At 64.7% G+C, this 13,133-nt stretch overlaps 1 protein-coding gene across 5 annotated transcripts in view; it reads right to left on the bottom strand.

Annotated features, from left to right (window-relative positions):
• Positions 1-12,866, bottom strand: part of PKD1 (polycystin 1, transient receptor potential channel interacting) — a 41,726-nt gene extending 28,860 nt beyond the window's left edge. For all 5 annotated transcript variants that reach the window (XM_072835322.1, XM_072835321.1, XM_072835320.1 and 2 more), the window contains exon 1: positions 12,652-12,866. In XM_072835322.1, the coding sequence (XP_072691423.1) occupies positions 12,652-12,866 (215 nt within the window). The remainder of the gene's footprint in view (positions 1-12,651) is intronic.
• Between the last annotated feature and the right edge of the window lie 267 nt (positions 12,867-13,133).

Raw genomic sequence — 13,133 nt, forward strand, 5'->3', positions numbered from 1 at the left:
CCAGCCCCAACAGTCACCCTCTGAAACAGGGCCTGCTGCAGACACGGCAGGACCTGAGTCGGAACAGGCTGGTGTGAGAACAAGGTCCTCCTGGGGCAGCCGAGGCACTGAGGGCCGGCCCAGGCCTGGGCCTCCGGGCACACAGGCCCCCGGGACACAGGGGCTTCGCGGCTGGGATGCCCGGAGCAGCGCCCCGGCCTAGCCCCTGATGCCGCAGACCGTGTCTGGAACCAGGCTCAGGAGGCGACACCCACCACAGCCCAACCCCTGCTTCACCCTGCAGACCTGCCGGCCCCACAGGGTCTCACGGCAACCAGCAGGGGCTGCGGGCTGCACCTCCTCCAGGCCACCCTGCCATCTGCACTCCCCACATGGCCTGGGGGCCGGGGGGCACCCAAGGGGGGAGCAGGCCACAGGGGTGCCCGTCCCCCTGGAGGCGGGGCTCCCAGGGGTAAGGGGTGGGGGCGGGGCTGGGGAGAAGCCCCCCACCGCTGTGACCAGCACGCCCCACCCGACAGGTGGCAGGGCGCCTAACCTGGCAAAGTTCAACTTCCAGGCCAGAGGTTCGAAAGCAGCGCCAGCTTGAGCCCTTGCACATGCAGTGCAGCCCTCAGCAGCCCCCACCCCCGAACCAGCGGAGACACACACACAGGGGAGCCACGGAGCTCCTCCCCTCACCTGTGGGCAGAGCGGGTACAGCCCCTCAGCACAGGTGCAGGGGAAGTCCAGGTGCAAAATGCAGCACCCCCCCCCCGTAACTCTTCCAACTAAGATCTAAAGAAAGTGCCGGAAAGGGGGGACACCTAACAGCTCCAGTCTTGAGAGCAGGTGAGTCCCTGAGTTTTCCACACCTGTTCTGCCCTCAAAAAAGGAGAAATGAGGTGTGCAGGGGCCGACAGACAGGCGCCCCAGGGGGCCTGGGGGGAGCTTCACAGGGGACAGTGGCAAGGGGGCTGGCAGGGGAGGGCCAGGAGGTGAGGCGGGGAGGCTGCCTCCCCTCGAGGAGCGGCAGGTCCCTGACCACGAGCCCTGCCCCATCCCAGCGAGGTGCGAGGTGCCGGGACAAGGCGCTGGTCTCAGTGGCCTCCAGGCTTCCCGTCCCGGGGGAGGGCGGGGACAGATACATAGGGAGGCGGGTGCCTGTGTGGGGCAAACATGTGCATCCGTCTCCACCCAGAACCTGGGTTCCAGGAATTCTAGGGCTGGAGACGCCTTCGGGGGCCAGGGAACGTGGGGCAAGGGCCCCCTGGCAGGGTCACCTGTGCCCCTCACCATGGAGCCCGGATTCCCCTGTCCCTTCCCACATGTCGCCGGGGACGGGGTGCTGATGGGCAAGGCTTTCTAGGGTACAATGGCCACTCCGCGCTCGACAGGCTCCCCCCGCCAGCCCGACCCCTCTCCCAGCGCTGGGTGGGCAGGCCAGGCCTGGGGGCCAGGGAGGGGCGGCCGGACTCCCACCCAACTGGCCAACCATGATGCTCTGGAGTGACAATGGCTGTGCCATGCGACCCTTCAGCAAGGCCTTCGCAGACCTCCTGACGGCTGAACTGAGGAAGAACCAGACGCCAGAGGCAGAGGATGCAGGCCCGAGGATGAGCACGGGCCTGAGACCCACTGGAGGTTCCCGGGGGAGCTTCCCAGCTGGGGCCTCAAGCAGAAGAGGAAAGAAAGAAGGAAAATCCCTAAAATGTTTTTCCACATCCCATTTTCTGGAAAATCCATCACGAGTGGCAGCTGCTGGGAACCGCCCGTGGTGCCTGAGAAAGCAGGGCAGCGGGCGGGAGGGGCCGGCCACTCAGCCAGCACCCACCCCCGCGCATCAGGACATCGCTGTCTCTGGCCTCCTGGCTGTGGCTCCCGGCCGTCCCCGGTGCATGAGGTCCTCCAGCCAGCTCTGCCTGGCCCAGCAGGCCCCGCACGTGGAAGGCCCCACCATCACGGTCACACGGTCATGGGTGCTGGCCACGTGCTCCCTGCACTTTCCTCCTCCCACCCCCCTGACGCTCACCTGGGCCTGGCCTGGCCCAAGGGGCCCAGAAAATATCAGCAGGCTCTCGGGGATCCTGCTCGGCCAAGGTCCCAGGCCCCAAGGGCAGAACCAGGCCGAGCCCCAGCCCCGCAGCCCACCCCAGGCTGTGGGAGCATCTGCGTGGGGCAGGCCACGGGCAACGGTGTCCACTGGGAGAGACGCGGAGGCAGAGGGGACATGGAGGGGGAGCTCTGGGGGTCACCAGAAGGGGGACATGGACAGCACGGTCCCACAGCCCCAAGGTCCTCAACAGCCACTTGTCCACATTTGTTCTGGCTGCCAATGTTCGGGGGGAATGCCAAGGAGGCCCCGGGCCAGCCTCCCTGCCCCCACCCACCCAGGTTTCCTCTGCAACCCCCAGGTGACATCATCACAGTCTGACACCCTGCCCCCATGCTGGGGTTCCTCACATCCTGCAACCACCAGGGAGAGACGCAGCAGGCCCAGGGAGCTGCCGAAGAGCCCAGCAGGGCTACAGCAGCAGGGGCTGGCCAAGCAGCGAGCGGCCGGCCCCTACCGGGAGGAGGGCCAGCAGCCTGGCCGGACTGCACCCCTCAGAGGTCCTGGGCCAAGCAGGGTCCACCCTCTGGCCAGCTAGATGCTCCCCAGTGCCCCCGAGGCCCACACGAGCAACCTCCAAGGATCCCAAGGCCAAGACTGGAGGGGTCAGGCCAGCTTAGGGAGGAGGTGGGTGATCTGAGGACCCACACACCACCAGGGCACGGGCACACACCCACGACAGCACAAGACACGTGTCCCCTCCCCAGGCACCAGGGATCAGGTTGAGAGGCTGGCCGTCCTTCTCCGCCCCCACCGCAGTGACCCAGCAGTCACTGGGGAGCCCAGGCTGTCCCCGTGCTGGGGAGGTCCTGACTCCCCCCGCCCTCCACACCAGGCATCCTCCTGAGACGGGGCACCAGCCTCCCTGCGTGTGCACCCTTGGGGTCCCCATCTGTCCGGGTCTGCTCCTTCCTGCTCCAAGCAGAAGCCTGGCGGGGGGAACCCTGCTTCCACCACAAACTGGAGGTGCCCGGAAGGTGCTCAAGGACCCCCATCCGACGAGCCACAGTGGCTCCCCCCTGCCCTCTCCACAGAAGGCTCAGTACCTGCGTCCTGCCCCTGCTCACATCTGGGCCCCAGCGGGGAGGGCTGAGGAGGGGCTGTACCCAGGGGAGGGGAAGGGGTCAGGGTGCAGGAAAGTGGTCATTAACAGCAGGTCTGGAGCGTCCGTGAGCCCAGGGCGGCTCCAAGAGCACCCTACCCTTCTAGAGCTGAGGAACTGGAGGCCCTAGAGAAGCTGGGACCCTGCCCTGCAGCCCTGACCGGCCTCAGTTTCCTCCTCTGCCAAGGAGAGGAGTGGCCCGTGTGCCCGCTCCCCAGTCCAGATGCTGGGCGGGGTCTGGGGGCCAGCCGGAGCCCCCAAGGAAACATCTGCACATTCCAGACGCATGTGGTCAGCGGCGGGGGCGAGTGCCAGGCCCCAGCCCATCACCCCCACCCCTGTGCTGGCCGCCGCACTGGAAACAGGGCTTGGGGGGGGGACTGGCTCTGGAGGGGCCGCTGCGGAGGTTATGTAACCCACTCCTCTGGAGCCAGCAGCTGCCTCCTCCCTCTGGCAGGACAGGACGGCCGTGCTGGCAGGAAGAATGTACCCCACTCCCTGTCTGGGGCCCAGGGCCCCGTGCTCCGCCCTCCATCACCGGGCTCCTGGAGACACAGCCTGGACTGGCCTCTCCTTCCCCGGAGACCCTGCTGGCTCTGGGGAGAAACAGGTTCTCCTGGGCCCAGCAGGGAGGACCCCCGACACCCCTGCAGGAGCCAGGCCCAGGGTGAAGGGGAGAGGCCTCCCGCTCCGCCCCTGCACCGTGGGCCGTGCTGGCCATGCCGCAACTCCCCGCAGCTCCCGCAGCACTGGGGGCCCCGCAGCACCGGGCCGGCCGCCGGGAGCACCGAGCCAGTCTGAGCGGAATAATCTCGCTCTGTTTTCATTCTGTCTATTTATGGCGAGCCAGGCTGGCTTCCAGGGCCGGAAACGATGATGTGTAAATTAATGAATTCGAGTTTAGGAAGGAGCGGATTTGAAGACAAACACACAGAGAGGGCCAGCTGGGGAGGGGGCAGAGGCGGGCTGTCCCCGGAGGGGCCCACCGGCCCGGGGCGGCAGTGAGGGGTTGTGGGGAGGAGAGGTCTGCCTGGGAACCTCCCAGGTACAGGAGGTGGCCACGGTTCCCAGCATTTTGGGGAGCCCCGCCACCCGAGGTCTGCCCTCCCACTACTGGCCTCTCACCAGGACGGGACAGCGATACCTCATGCGGGACGCCGCCTGCCCAGGGACTCCTGGGGACCGCAGGCCAGGCCGGGCTGGGCAGGGGAGCGTCTGACCCGCAGAAAGGAGACAAGGGCTGGGGTGTCCTCCACGCTGGGACAGAAAGACACTGCTTGGAGGAGAGATGTCCCCAGATCAACCTGCCCAGAGGCAGCCACCGTCAGGGCATTAACAAGACCAGGCTGGGGGCCCACCCAGGAGAGGGTCTGGGGCCACCCTTCAGGGCAAGGGGAGAAGGCCCGTACCCGAGTGTGTCCAGCGGCCCTCCGGGTGTGGCATCCCGCTCAGGAGATGCGCTCAGACCTGTCAGCCAGCTAGGGAAGGAGGGGAGGGCCATCCCTCCCACGGCCAGGAACGCCGCTGCCCACCGTCGCCTCCCCAGAGGCCAAAGGCTGGGCTCTCCCCGTCCGGGCTGGGGAGCTGGGGAGCTGGGGAGCTGGGCCGTGGCCTCCAGCTCTCCAGTGGCATAGGCGCCAGTCCAGCGTGGCTAGCAAGCCCATCACCCCCTCGTTGCTGGGCTGGAAGCCGCGGACACCAGGGCTAGAGAGCGGTTTGGAGGCTGGGGACCCCGAGGCCACCAGAGCTGTGAGCCCAGCCCCAAGCGCTGCCCCGGCCAGGAGGGGAGCTGCCTTCTGGCCCCGGCATGGGACCAAGCCCTCTTGGGGTGGCACCCGGGGCGAGCTGCACGCCCGCAGGGACAGCACACAGCCAGGCCCGGGCCCACAGGCCCCACAGGGAGGGAGAGCGCCCTGCCCACGCTGGCCCTGGCACGGCGGCCGGGCACCCCCGGGCCCCTGGCGGAGACAGCTGCCAAGCCACAGAGAACGAGGTGTTCCGGGAGAAAAGGCCGTGAGCTGCATTTTCCAGCTGCGCCGCGTTGGGCCGGCGGCTGCAGGCACGCCCGGTCGGTGCCCCGGCCACCCGGTGGACACGGCCCGCCTCGGCCGAGACACCCCGGCACCCCGCGGACAGCCGCCACCACCCCAGACGGCGGCAGGACAAACGCGATGTTTTCATTCCCCAGGGCTCAGCGGGTTGGGCCCGTCTGGGTTCCCGCTGCTGGCGCTGGCCGCTGCACAATGTTCTGGAAAGGAAAACGTACATCTCCACCCAAAATGGCTTCCTCGCTGGAAACCGAGCCTCAGGTCCCCTCAAGAGCCAGGGTCCCCGAGCCGTGGGAGAGCAGGGGGCAGCAGCTCACCACCTCTGGGGCGGCCCATGGGGGCGAGAGCCACTCCTGCGGGGCTGCCCGGCCGGCTGTTAGAACACGGTGGCCGGCCACCCTGTCGCCCGGGCCCAAGGCAGAGCACCGGATGGGGAGGAGGAGGCCCCCCTGGGACACGCCCTGGGCTCGGGCTCGAGAAAGGCCTGCAAGATGAGCCTGCAGGGAGGCAGGAGAGGGAAACCGAGTCTCGTCGACACCGGCGCCTCCGCCCCCAGCTCGAGTGAGGTCACCAGGGTGTGCCGCGCAGGACAGGGGCCCCAGCAGCAGGGCCGACGCGGGGAGCACCCAGGGGCTCTCGTGGCCCCATCACCCCAGGTCACAGAGCAAGGTGGACACGGGAAACCACACACTCTAATCACACCTTAAAGCCGCGCTGTGTCTCGCATCGGTACCTGAATGCATCAAAAACACAAATGCATAAACTAAGACCCAAACAGCAGAGGGACGTGCCAGGGGTCACGGCTCCCAACAGACACATGGCCCTGCGCAGTACCCACCTCTAAGGTCAGGGCCGAGGGGGCGGCAAGGCTTCCGGGCCTCAGGCCTCCCCACGGTGGGAGCCGAGGGGTGTGCAGGACCGCGCCTCCCAGGGCTCACCCGTGCCCCCCTACCCTGCGGTGGGAGCCGAGGGGTGTGACCTGCACCCCCCCATCTGGCATTTGGTCTGAACAACACGGTGACCAACACACGTGCTCAGGGCTCCTCTCTCCAGGCTCCTGCTCCGTCAGCAGGGCAGGAAGGACCCAAGCACCATCTCTGGGAGGCCAGTGCTTGGGACAAAGTAATGGGCTCTGAGGCCGCGGAGAGAACAGAGCTCAGAGGCCCCTCGGGCGACGCTTGCAGTCACTGCGGCCCCAGCACTGAGCCCTGTGGATGCGCCCACAACCCCAGAAGGGCCATCCACGCCTCTGCAAGTGAGGAGACGAGAGCTCGGGAAGGCTGAGTGACTCAGCCAAGGTCACGCAGGAAATGGAGGAGCTGGGATGTGAACCAGGTCTGATTCCAGGCCAGTCCCGACTCCTGGGTCTCCAGAACCAGACAGGAAGTCAGTGGGAAGAACCACAGCCTAGAGGGCCGAGGGCCGCCCGAGCAGGGAGCCGTGGGGAAGGGCTGGGCAGGGCAGGGCCGAACAAGCAGCCGAGGCCTGAGCCCAGAGCCCACCCAGCCCCCCTCCATCCCAGCCAGGGGTGCTCCCCAGCCCCCTTCCGTGAGCCAGGCCCCCTGCGCAGGGCCAAGGTATGCCCCAGAGTGGGATGACGCCATCACCTCTGCCGCTACTCACCAGCTGTGTGACCCTAGGGAGTAACTTAACCTCGGAGAGCCTCAGTTTCCTGCTCTGCAAAATGGGGCCAAGAGAGCTTCCAGCCCACAGCATCGTGGCGAGGTAGTGCGAGATAAAGGACAGAAAGCGCTTAGCAAGGAACCCGGCGTGTGGCAACCACGGAGGGAGAGGCTGACCCGGCAGAGGGAAGCAGGGTGCACACCCCCAGCTCTTTTCAGACATTTGGCTTTCCATACAGATGAACCTCGCATACTATAAAGGTCACCCTTGTAAAGCTCACAACTTGGCGGCTTCTAGTGTCTTCTCAAAGTTGTGCCACCAGCACCACTATCTGGTCCCATGACATTCTCATCCCCCGCAAGAGAAACCCCACACTCCTTGGCCATCCTCTCCGAACCCCTCCCCCACCCCAGCTGTACACGTTAGTCCGCCTTCTGGCTCCACGGAGTTGCCTGTTCTGGACATTTCCTACCAGTGAAATCATTCGGCACATGGCCTCTTGTGTCTGGCCTCTTTCACTTAACGTGCTTTCAAGGCTTATGTAGGTTGGAGCAGGTGTCAGGGCCTTGTTTGTGTCAACGGCTGAGCAGTACTCCAAGCGTGGGCCGACGGCCCTGCTCACTGGTTCTGCGGCTGCTAAAACACCTGTGCTGTTTCCATTTTCCAGCTACGATGAATCCTGCCACTGCAAACCTGGGTACAGATTTCTGTGTGGACAGAGATGTCCCCTCCCCTGGGTAGACACCTAGGAGGAGAACTGCTGGGTCCTACCGTGGCCCCACATTTCGCCTTCTGGGGAGCCCACAGATGGCTCTCCAGAGTGCGGCCCCATTCTCGGCCCCACCGGCAGTGGGTGGGCAGCCCGATTTCTCCACATCCTCCAAACACTTGCTACGATCTGTCTTTGGAGACAGCCATCCCCATGGGTGTGAGGGGTAGCTCGCTGCAGTTTGATTTGTGTTTTCCTGAAAGCCACATGCTGAGCATTTTTGCATAGGCTTACCGGTCGTCTGTCTCTTTTTTGGAAAAAAGTCTGTTCAGATCCTTCACCCATAGTTTAATTGGGCCCTTTATCTCATTAGCATCAAAAATACATAAAAACCCTTGTTGTTTCAATATGTTCCGGCTACAGGCCCCTCGTTACATAAAAGGCTCGCACGTGCTCCCCACCTGGCAGGTGTCTGGCAGGTGGGCTCGCCCCCATGGAGGCGGCTGTCCTCACCACTCCCAGGCGCCCCCAGCTCCTGACAGTTGCCGGTCCCGTGGATGCTCCGATGTTGGCCCCTTCAAGTACCCAAGTGTTGCAGGGGCAGCCAGAGGCTCCCCATTCACCTCCCTGCCCAGGAAGGGGCCCCTCCTACCGCGTGCCCTCCTGTCTTCAGCTCTGGCAAATCCGCATTCCGTGTCCCATTGGGAAACTGTGACACATGTGCTTTTATTCTGAATTCCGAGTGCTGGCCGGCCACACCGAGCAGCTCAGGGGACAGGACAGTGAGAGCAGCCGGGCATGCAGGACGCCCAGACCCTCCCGATACCCATCTCCACCCAGCAGCCAGTGTTCCGAGCCACTTCCACCTTGAACTCTCCAATGCTGTCCCCAGCAGTTCTCCAGATAAAGGCTCAGCCCCCACGCCTCCATCACCCGGAGCCTCGAGACTCCTCCAGGCTGTCCCTTGTCTGGGATGCTCTCTCTCAGACCTCAATGCACCTACGCTGGGGGTCCTTCCAGGCACCCCCTCCAATGCAGCCCCCTCCCCATCGCCTGTGTCTTTGGTTTAATATCAGCTTCACCGTGAAAACAACCTCAGAGACTCCAGGCACGGGGCCCAGCACACAGCAGCCAGGCTCTCTGTCTGGTGAGGGCTCAGGGAGGGGACCCTGAGGGCTCAGGGAGGGGACCCCGGCCCGTCCTCTAGGCAGCAACACATGTGGCACATTCAGCCTAACACGTCACGCACATGCCAGGCCCCGTGGTCTGCTCCCCACTGCCCAACCTCCCTCACGCCCATGTGCTATGTAGATGCTGGAGGCCAAGCCTCCCCCGTCACCCCAACTCTCCTGCCATTCAGGGGCAGAGGCAGGGAAGAGCGAGGCCCTAAGTACCCCCCAGGTGACAAAAGACCCGAAGGCCCTGGTATTTCCATCAACGAACCAAGTCCCTACTGAGTTCCTGCCCCAAACCGAGTCCTGGAGCAGTGGCTGAGGTCAGCAGCGCATAGCCCAAGAAGTGGTTGGCCAAGCACAACCTCTTCTTCAAGCACCTGACCCTGACCCATGATGGGCCACACCTCGAGCAGCACTGTCACATCCGAACTTCCTCTGCCGATGAGCATTCTAAGTCTCTGTCACCCTGTCCGACACTAGCCACCGGCCACAAGAGCCCCCAGAGTGCTTGAAGTGGGGTTTGCCACACAACGCAGCTCCAAACCAACTAGCAAACTACAGGAAACTGAGGGCAGAGACACACAAGATAACACCACAGAGGTTGACAGAGGCGTCGTCCAAACCGGGATGCCATCAGAGCCAGTTTCCACAAGTTGCATGAGGAAGGAGAGCGCTGAGGGAAAGTGGACACCTCATCGGAAGACAAAAGACTACTTGCGCTGTGTGGAAGACAAAAGACTACTTGCTTATTTGGATCCTAACTGAAACTACCAAAAACCCAGAGACAAGCCCAAACCTAAACATGCTGGCACAGACTGGGATCAGGGAATCACTCATCATCGTAGGTGTGACCACGGTGTGGCCACACACTCCAAGATGGTTTCACGTCAGAGAACGGGACAGCCAGAGTCTGGTTGGAAGACGGGTGGAGGTGTGGAGGCACAGGACGGAGGGCGCCGGGTCCATGAGGCTCAGCCCACGATTTTGCCCATTTCTGCCTCTATTCAAATTATCCACGATAAAGCTTTAAAAACGGGACAACAGGGGATCCCTGGGTGGCGCAGCGGTTTGGCGCCTGCCTTTGGCCCAGGGCGTGATCCTGGAGACCCGGGATCGAGTCCCACGTCGGGCTCCCAGTGCATGGAGCCTGCTTCTCCCTCTGCCTATGTCTCTGCCTCTCTCTCTCTCTCTCTGTGACTATTATAAATAAAAATAAAAAAATTAAAAAAAAAAAAACAAAAACGGGACAACAGCAACAATTTGCTGAGTAACGTCACCTCTCTCGGGCCACCTCCAGCAGCACCGTTAACCCAGGCCACCCTGCCTGCCTGCTGAGGCCTGCAGTCCGCTGTGGGCCAGCCGTGGGCCTTCTACCCACGTCTCGTGCACCAAGCTGTCCAGTCTCAGGCGGAGGGTGGCTGTGAGACGCTGATGACAGAGGTACCAGGCCTGAACCCACCAGAGGCGGCCGCTGCTGCCACCCGAGAGGCAGGGCTGCTGGGGCACACCCTCACCCAGGATGCTCCCTGCCCTCTGAGCTTGGTCCCTCTGCCTTAGAGAAGACTCCCCTACCTCCCTCTCCCTGAGGACGGGGCCTGCAGGGCTGACCAGCAGAATGGCTAGGGCAGCCCACGGAGCCCCGACGGTGGTTTGGGGGACGAGGAGAGGGCCCATGTCCCTTGGGTGCCTGGTCCCCAAGTTCCAGAAGTCTCCCAGAGGCAGCTTCGGGGCGTAAATAACCGTGTGGGGTCTACTCTGCTCCCCATCCACCTGTGTCTCAGGGCCCCACCTCAAGCTCAAAGGGACCAGCAACCCTGGAAATCCTGCTGGCTCAGGCCGGGCCAGGCCATCAGCTCCCAGGACCTCCAAACCCAGGAACGGAGCCTACGGGGACACAGGCAACAGTCTTGGGTGCCAGCACTGCCCAAGGGGCTCCAGAGCCTGCACCCCACTGCCAGCTCCCGACCGACCCACCCGTGCTGCTTACTCCCTGCACAGCTCCTGGAGGCAGCTGAGCACCACGTGCTGAGGAAGCAGAGAATGCCCAGGACAAGCCAGGCCTGACCTCAGCAGAGCCCAGCCCACCAGAGACGGAGGTACCTTCACCCACAGTATCCAGAAACAAGCAGTGGGGTGGCTCTGACGTAATTACGCAGGCGCTGGTGCGGGCAAGAGGCCCGTCCCCACAGAGACAGCCGGGGTGGCAAATGCTCAAGTGGTCAGACAGCAAAGCAACAGGCCCAACGCCACCCCTATGGCTCCCAGCTGATCCTGGAGAACCTGCTCTTCCCCCACCCCCAATGCCCAGACCACCCAGGAGAAGTACCCACCCCTACTTCACCCACCTACCCCAACAACATCCAAACTCACCTCAACACTGACCACAGGGTTCCTAACTAAAGGTGGCCACACACGGGGGACAGCCAGGGAATATTAGAGAACCAAGTTCCGGGACCCATCCCCAGATTTTTTTTGTTTTAAGATTTTATTTATTTATTCATGAGAGAGAGGCAGAGACACAGAGAGAGGGAGAAGCAGGCTCCCTGTGGGGACCCCGATGTGGGACTCGATCCTGGGACCCCCGGGTCACACCCTGAGGGAGGGAGATGCTTAACTGCTGAGCCATCCAGGTGCCCCAACACATCCCCAGATTTAACAAGCCTCAGGATGTTAAATGCTACCCGGTGGATCTAGCACGTGGCCACGGATGGAAGGGAGTCCTGGCTCGGGTGCCTGAAAGTGCCCACAAAATCCAAAGCGGGCCACAGGAATGCAGATTGGCAGGCCCGGAGCCTGCCCCCGGCCTGGAGACAACTGTCTGCCAGTCTCGGTCCCATGCACCCTGTCCATTCCAACTCTGGGTCCTGAGCACCTCAGTCAAGCTCCACTCTGCCACGTGCTGGCCACTACTTGTTACGTGGGCAAGTCACACCACCTGAGTCTGTTTTCTCATCTGTCAAAGAGGAATCTTGGGGGTACCTCTGCCCCAGGGCCTTAAGGAGAGGCTTTAAGCACCGCAGTCCACAGCCAGAGCTTGGCACAGGGCTCACACAGGGCAAGCTCTCCACAAAGGCTGCGCTATCAAGTCCGAGATGGACACCCGACAACAGCTCTTTGGCATGTAAGCCGCTGCCATTTGCCCCAGGATCATGTCAGAGCCCTGGACAGACGGAGGCCCTTAATGAGCCCAGCCCACCTCCCATCCTGCCCACTTCCTCACAGTTCCCTAGTGGTTGCCACACCGGGCTACCCTACACCCGCACACCACCCGTTCAGCCTCCCGGCCTGGCACACACGGTTCCGTCCCGCCAGGGCTCACACATCCTTCACATCTTTGTGCCGACACCTCTTCCTGGAAGCCTTCCCAGCCTTCCCAGCCAGAGCTGCCATCCTCCCGGCTCCCTCGGGCAGGGCTCCCGGGTACAGAGCAGCCCCCCAGGCCAGGCTGGGCCTTAATTAGCGGCTCCGTGCTGGCCGGTCCCCTCGGACACCTTCCACCCTGCCCCGCGCGCTGTCCCGCGTCCCCTTGGTCCCCCTGCAACTCGCGACTGCGGAGCCCCAGCAGGTGGGACGTTTTCTCCTTTCGGAGAAGCCAGGATCCTTCTGCTTCGCCCCGGCCCGGGGGGCTGAGGGCCGCCCGCGGCCCCGGGTTTTCCTTATTTAGCTGCCGACCTCCCCGCGCTGGAGCCTCGCCCTGGGAGAGGCCTGGCCCGCGCTGCGTTTCCCCTGCAGAGGCCGGGACGCGCCCACGCCCTGCGAGGCCCGCCAGGCCGGCGGCCTGCCCGGCCGGGCCTCTCCCCGGAGCGCAGGGTGCAGGCGCGCCGAGCCCCCCACCCCCGGGCGCCCCCGAGTCCCCGCGGCGCCATGGCAACCGCCGGCCGGGCGCGGGGCGGCGGGCTACTCACAGCGCGGTGGCGGCGGCGGGGATGCGCAGCGCGGGTCCGAGCGTCCGCAGTCCGCCGCCCGAGCAGTTGACGCGGCAGGCGGCGCCGGGCGCAGGGCCGCACAGGCAGGGGGGCGCGCACGGGCCGCAGCCGCGCCCGGGGCCCCCCGCCAGCGCCCCGAGCCACAGGCCCAGGCCCAGGGCGAGCGCCAGGCGGCCGGGCGCGGCGGGCGGCATCGTCAGGGCAGCGCGTGCATGGCCCCGGCCCGGCCCCGAGCCCCCGAGCCCCGAGCCCCGAGCCCGCCCCGGCGCCGGCGGCTCAGCCCGGGCCCGCGGACGGCATGGCGGGGCGTGGGGCGGGATCCGGCGGCGGCCGCGGCCTGTCTGCTCGCGCTACGCCCGCTCGGCGCTCGGGCCCGGCCGCGCTCTGCGTCCACGGCCGGCCGGTAGCGCGCTCGCGCTGCAGTGCGGGCCGGCCGCCGCCGCCCCTCCTCCTCCTCCTCC

This window comes from Canis lupus, chromosome 8, assembly GCF_048164855.1.
Source record: "Canis lupus baileyi chromosome 8, mCanLup2.hap1, whole genome shotgun sequence".
Classification (NCBI taxonomy): Eukaryota; Metazoa; Chordata; class Mammalia; order Carnivora; family Canidae; genus Canis; species Canis lupus.